At 47.4% G+C, this 6,938-nt stretch overlaps 1 protein-coding gene across 1 annotated transcript in view; it reads right to left on the bottom strand.

Annotated features, from left to right (window-relative positions):
• The window catches only part of CUNH12orf45 (chromosome unknown C12orf45 homolog), a 14,494-nt gene extending 7,758 nt beyond the window's left edge, over positions 1-6,736 (bottom strand). The window contains exons 1-3 of the mRNA XM_024200077.3: positions 6,628-6,736; positions 2,678-2,764; positions 700-836 (exon numbers count right to left, since the gene is read on the bottom strand). Of these exons, the coding sequence (XP_024055845.1) occupies positions 700-836; positions 2,678-2,764; positions 6,628-6,724 (321 nt within the window). The 5' untranslated portion in view covers positions 6,725-6,736. The remainder of the gene's footprint in view (positions 1-699; positions 837-2,677; positions 2,765-6,627) is intronic.
• Between the last annotated feature and the right edge of the window lie 202 nt (positions 6,737-6,938).

Consider the following 6,938-nt stretch of genomic DNA (forward strand, 5'->3'; position numbering starts at 1 on the left):
ACTTCCTGCAGCTCCCATTGGCTGGGAACGGCGAACCGCGGCCACAGGGAGCTGAGGGGCTCCATGCCTGCAGACGCTCCAAGTAAACAAAACGTCCCGATCCGCCAGTGGCTCACCCTGACGGGCCAGGAGCCAAAGTTTTCCAACCCCTGAAATATAGGGTCGTCTTATGAAAGGGTCATACAGTTTTTGCTATTTTTACCTATCCATTTTGGGGGGTCGGCTTATAAACGAATGGGCTAATGAAGAGTATATACGGTACTTAAAAGTGTCCCTTAAACATAACAGAACACTTGTTATTGTTACTTACTATACAATCTGAAATTACGATTCATTAGAAGTCAGATTATTTTGAAAACAAAAACTTAATCTCTTTAAATTACTATCTGTAATTACAAAAGTTACTCGTTGCCAGGATTAGAGCTTTAGAGGCAGCTCGTATTCTGGGCTTAAACTGCTAGAGATAAAGTAGTTTATCGTCAAGTTTCAGTGATGGACAAGATTACTATATCATGAAGAGCAAGTAGCATACTTTGCTTTAAATTTATGGCTAGTTTCAGATCAAAATTATAAAGGAATATAAAGGAGGAAACTGGGAGCTTTATTTTTCAAACAAACCCATCCTAAAACTGAGTGAAGAGTTTTACACCACAGCACTAAATTTACTTTACAAAAGCAAAACACAAGAAATATATTTACCATTTCTATAATATTTTCAAGGCAGCTGTCTAGATTTTCAATATCAAACTGATGAGCTGGAGCTGTTGCCATTTCTCTTCTTAGCTCATTGTTTGCAAGGGCCATCTGAGGTAGAAAGCTCTGAACTCTGTCCAAAACTAAGGTAGAAATAGTGAGATTATACCATATATGCATATTTAGATTTTGCAGTACAAAGACATGAATAGTATTATTATTAACACAGGATTTAACTGTTTTAATTTTGAACTTTCAAGTTGTCTACAATATTTAACAATTCATTTGGGGAATAAAGTTACTACTTTATTGACCAGATTGCTCATTTTTCCAGGGCACATACAGTGCAGAATATCATGGATCTTGTGCATCAGTCCAAATGGTTCACTAAGGGAGTCATGTCATGGCTTTTATTTGACCTTTTTGAAAAACTAAAATATGGCGAGTCCAACAGACACTTCATAGCAAAATTCTATTGTTTTAAACACACACCAAAAAATGAAATACTCAGGATGCTCCACGTCAATATTAGTTCCTGTGAAGTACTGTACCTTACCTTCTCCCCTCTTGGAGCAAAGGGGCAGGGTCCAAAAGAAGATTGGGGGGGTGGGGGGGTCAGTGATGGCACAACTGTCAAGAAAGTTGTGCTGCTGATAGGAGAAAGCAACCTCAGAAGCAGCTTTCTACCAAGTGTTATGCTGCCAAGAAGGCAGCCAAGGTGGATAGGCAGTGTAGGTAACAGCATGGAGGAGCTGGCCTTTTGCAGGTATGTTGCCAAGCTCATGGGATTTCCCACCAATGTTGCGACATCTTTGCTATTTGATGGGTCATGGCCATGTCCCCTCCACGGATGAGTCAACCCTTCCACTTGCAGATTAACATTATACTTCCACACTTTTTTCAAATAGCCTTTTCCCTCTCTTGTCGTAAGGCTGCACTATTCTGATTCAACTCCAGTAAAGTCCCTTACAAACTACTACTTTATGCCACACTGACTCTCCCCATAGAGTTCTGTCAAAGAAAGAACTCCATCTCTCCTCCTTTATCATCTCAATTACAAGTTGAAGATAATTTTGAAAGGTTATTAAAAAGGAATGATTATTTTAAAAAGATATACTAGCGTCCAATACTTTATACTAGCAAATTGGTTTTGAATACAGAGATTAGAATGGTTATATGAAAAGTAGAAGCCCTTTGCACACTAAGCAAATACAATCCAAGGCTGAGAAATCACTAATAATTTGTCTTCTATGAAAAGAATAAAAATCCTGAAGATGTGTCACTTTATACCACAATCAGACAACAGTGCCAGTTAACTCTGTGTCTTTGATTAGGGGACAAGGCACATGGATCAAATGCAGAAAAATACCTTCTCTGAAGCCATTCAATGAGATCACTGAATAGACAAATGAGTAATCTGGCTTATTGATTTTGACAGTATTCTTTTAAAAAGTGAGGTTAAGAAAGTAGTTTCAATATTAGAAGTCCATTTTACACTACTTGAAAATATAACACCAGAGGTTCAATCTTGCAAGTCCTCTACATACTGAAATACTCCCTCTGACACCAGTGGGGGTTTGTAGTATTAGGCCCTAAAACACCAAATGTTTACAAAAAATTATGCGGAATTAATGCTTTGTGCTCCCTCTGCAGGATGAGTCAGTTAACTACATTAGAAATATTCTGAGAACTGTGCCCATTTTATCTGGTGAGTAAAAAAGGCCTAGTTAGCTTCAAGCTCCAATATAAATAGAGGGGGAAAACATCCATATCGGCAACCGCAACAGAGAAATTTGCAGATTCACAAGTAGCAAAAATAGGTTTAAAACTATTTAAAACTTATGCTGTTAATTGATTTTCAAATGCTAACTGCTTCAGTGGTCGGCTAAATTAACGTTAGATGTAGTCATGGTTATGTGCTTTTCAAGCTCACAAAGCAACTTAAACAGTGATCAACATAGTCCTTAGGAAAAGATCCACTTACTGTTACTTCTTGGTATCCTAACTGTCTCTAAATTTGTGACCTTTTTGCTGGCATGTTTTGAGTTAATCAACAGTGTGTCATGAATACCTACAAAGAAAAATTACATCAGTTATTTCACTATTTACCAATGTGATACTAGCTGCCTTATTTAGATATTTCACAAGATTTGCACCAGAAAACAGAGACAATTTAAGAAAGTTTTCATTAGTTGGACAATTTAACTAGTCAACTCTTAATACAGCAAACGGGATGACCAATTTCAAGGGAATTACTTATCACTAATTAAAATGAGACCTTTAAAAGTTTATTTTAGAATGATTTCTTTATCCTATCAGAAGTTTGAAAACATTCAGTACCCTTCTAGTTTTGTCCTTTAAAGGCCTGACATTACAGTACATCCTTAGTATTTTTTCGCTTATTTACTTAGCATTACATCAGCAATACCAAGTATAGTTAACTTGTTCTCCTTTGGAACATATGTAGGGATTAACAGATAAGCCCTTGCATGAAAATAATATGTATGCATAGTGCCTTGGGCTGAGAATCTCATCAGATCCCACAAGCTAGGGAGGCTCAACATTAGACCTGCAGGAATAACTGATTTTTCCACTAGGTAGTCCAGGGGTGGCCAACCTGAGCCTGATAAGGAGCCACAATTTACCAATGTATATTGCCAAAGAACCACAGTAATACATTAGCAGCCCCCCCCATCAGCTCCTCACCCAGCTCCCAGTGCCTCCCACCCACCAGCAGCCCTGCCAGTCAGTGCCTCTCCCTCCCTCCCTGCACCTCCCAATCAGCTGTTTTGTGGCATGCAGGAGGCTCTGGGGGAAGGAGCGAGAGCACGGCAGGGGAAGGGGAGGGAGTGGGGGATGGGCATGTGGCAGAGCCAGGGGTTGAGCAGCGAGCATCCCCCAGCACATTGGAAAGTTGGCGCCTGTAGCTCCAGCCCCAGAGTCGGTGCCTATACAAGGAGCCGCATATTAACTTCTGAAGAGCCACAGGTTGGACACCCCTGAGGTAGTCAAACCAAAAAATAATTTTAAAAAATTAGTTTCAAACCAAAACTGATGCATAACTGGTTGGAAATCATTCCCAGAGAGTAGTAATCAGTGGTTCACAGTCATGCTGGAAGGGCATAATGAGTGGGGTCCCGCAGGAATCGATTCTGGGTCCGGTTCTGTTCAATATCTTCATCAACGATTTAGATAATGGCATAGAGAGTACACGTCTAATGTTTGTGGACGATACGAAGCTGGGAGGGGTTGCAAGTGCTTTGGAAGATAGGATTAAAATTCAAAATGCTCTGGACAAACTGTCTGAAGTAAATAGGATGAAATTCAATAAGGACAAATGCAAAGTACTCCACTTAGGAAGGAACAATCAGTTACACACATACAAAATGGGAAACGACTGCCTCGGAAGGAGTACTGCAGAAAGGGATCTGGGCGTCATAGTGGATCACAAGCTAAATATGAGTCAACAGTGTAACGCTGTTGCAAAAAAAGCAAACATCATTCTGGGATGTATTAGCGGGAATGTTGTAAGCAAGACACGAGAAGTAATTCTTCCACTCTACTCCGCGCTGATTAGGTCTCAACTGGAGTATAGTGTCCAGTTCTGGGTGCCACATTTCAGGAAGGATGTGGACAAATTGGAGAAAGTCCAGAGAAGAGCAACAAAAATGATTAAGGGTCTAGAAAACATGACCTATGAGGGAAGATTGAAAAAATTAGGTTTGTTTAGTCTGGAGAAGAGAAAACTGAGGGCTTGTCTACACTACCCGCCGGATCGGCGGGCAGCGATCGATCCAGCAGGGGTCGATTTATCGTGCTCTCCCCTTGACTCCGGTACTCCACCAGAACAAGAAGCACAAACGGAGTCAATGGGAGAGCGTCAGCTGTCGACATACCACAGGGGAGACACCACAGTAAGTAGATCTAAGTATGTCGACTTCATCTACACTATTCACGTAGCTGAAGTTGCGTATCTTAAATGGACCCTGCGTGCAGTACTGTAGACAAGCCCTGAGAGGGGACAGGATATCAGTTTTCAAGTACACAAAAGGTTGTTACAAGGAGGAGGGAAAAAAATTGTTCTTAACCTCTGAGGATAAGACAAGAAGCAATGGGCTTAAATTGCAGCAAGAGCGGTTTAAGTTAGACATTAGGAAAAAACTTCTTGTCAAAATGGTTAAGCACTGGAATAAATTGCCTAGGGAGGTCGTGGAATCTCCATCATTGGGGATTTTTAAGATCAGGTTAGACAAACACCTGTCAGGGATGGTCTAGATCAGGAGTGGGCAAACGTTTTGATCGGGTACAGAAATTGTATGGAAGGCTGGGGGAGGCTATGCCTCCCCAAACAGTGAGGCGTGGCCTGGCCCCTGCCTCCTATCCAGCCCCCAGAACCCCCACCCCCATCCAACCCCCCAGGACTCCCGCATCCTATCCAAACACCCCAGTTCTCTGCCCCCTGACCATCCCCACAGGACACTCGTCCCCTATCCAATCCCCCCTGTTCATCACCCCCGGGACCTCCACCCCCATCCAACCCTCCCTGCTCATTACCTGTGGGGTGGGGAAAAGAGGGACTCAGTGCTTTCCCTGTGCATTTCCCCTGCTCGTTTGGCTGCTCTCCCTGGCAGTCGGGCAGGGCTCACTCCCTATCTGGGCTTGACTGCTGAGGACAGGGGCCAAGCATGCTGGGGCTGGAGGGGGGGCCCTGGCTTGCTCTGCCCCTGTCCCTGGCAGCAGGGCCCAGGCCCCTTGACCGCCTCCCCGGAACTCCCCCTGCTCCCCACCCCCTGACTGTGCCGCCCTGGAGCACCAGGTCTGGTGGCGCTATAGCCGTGCCGCCCGCAGGAGCTGCAGACACGCTGCCCAGGCGCTGGGGGGACTGTGACTGCGAGGGAGGGAGGGGAGCAGAAGGGGAGGGGCCAGGGGCTACCCTCCACCCCACTCACCATGCTGCCGCCTGGGGGAGTTGGGCTGGCTCCTCCGCAAGCCTGTCCTGACACCGCTCCCTGGCAGGAGCTCAGGGGCCAGAGGGAAGGGTCCTGCGGGCCGGATGTGGCCCACAGGCCGTAATTTGCCCCCCTCTGGTCTAGATAATACTTAGTCCTGCCATGAGTGCAGGGGACGGGACCCCTCGAGGTCCCTTCCAGTCCTATGGTTCTATGAAAACTGTTTTCTCCCCAGCTCTTCTTCCCAATATGAAAACCTGAAAACTCTTGATTCCAATCAACATTTCATTTAGGAAATACTGATGGTTTTAACACGTTCAAAACCGAACCATTTCAACACTGCCCAAAAGTTTGTTTTCAGGTTTTTTTTTTTATATTTCCGGCCAAAACTATTCGCCGAATTCGGCCAACATTTGTGACTAGTTTGGGTGCCCCCCCAAACAATGCATTTGGCAGGAAATTTACTATTCGTCCCCCCCAGTCAGGACGGGTCAGTTCTGGGCCCGGCGGCTTCCCGGAGCCTCAGCGGACGCTGCTGAAAGGGCCAGCGCGAGCCTGGGCTTTGCCTTCTCCAGGGCACGTGCAGGCGGCCTGGGGAGCTGAGACCGTTTCATGGCGGGGGGTCGAGCGGAAACCGAGACCTTCCGCCCCCCAACAAGCTGGGCCCTCGCCACCCTGCCCCTCCCCACCCCTGACGGCCGCCTGCCGGTCAAGCTGAATCAGGGCGGTGCCGCGTGGTCGCGGCTTGCGCAACAGCTGCCGCGCGAGGCGGGCCCCCAACCTGCCACGCAGGCAGCGCGCGCTGCTCTCGGGCCGCGTTACCCGCCCGCTCGTCGCCACCATCGCTGAAAAGCGGGGGCGACAACAGACCGCGCGCGCGCGAGCAAACCGCCAGGCGCCGCTTCCCGCCTCCCCGCCCCGCTTCTTGCCCGCAGGCGAAGACTCCCTCCCTAGCCCGGGGACGTGGCGGCTCAGGACCGGCTACCTCCTCCGCTCCCCACGGACAGCAGCTCCCTGGAGGCAGCGGCACCTTCCTTCAGCGCCATCGGGGTCTCGGGCCTACGCGCGCCGCTTCCTTCCATCTGGGCGGGGGGTGGCGGGGCTCCGCTCTAGCCACAGACTAGCTCCCTCGGGCTGCGCCACAGCGCCTCCTGGAGCCCGGAGGAGCCAGCGCAGCTCGGGGCGAGGCAGCCCCCAGCGCTTGCGATTCTCTTGCTGCCCAGGCGCGGCCAAGCGTCCCTTGACGTCAGTGGGAGACTCATCCCTGGGAGGAATTGTCCGGGTGTGGCTACACGG

Source organism: Terrapene carolina, unplaced genomic scaffold (genome assembly GCF_002925995.2).
Source record: "Terrapene carolina triunguis isolate 2854851 unplaced genomic scaffold, T_m_triunguis-2.0 Scaffold247, whole genome shotgun sequence".
Classification (NCBI taxonomy): domain Eukaryota; kingdom Metazoa; phylum Chordata; order Testudines; family Emydidae; genus Terrapene; species Terrapene triunguis.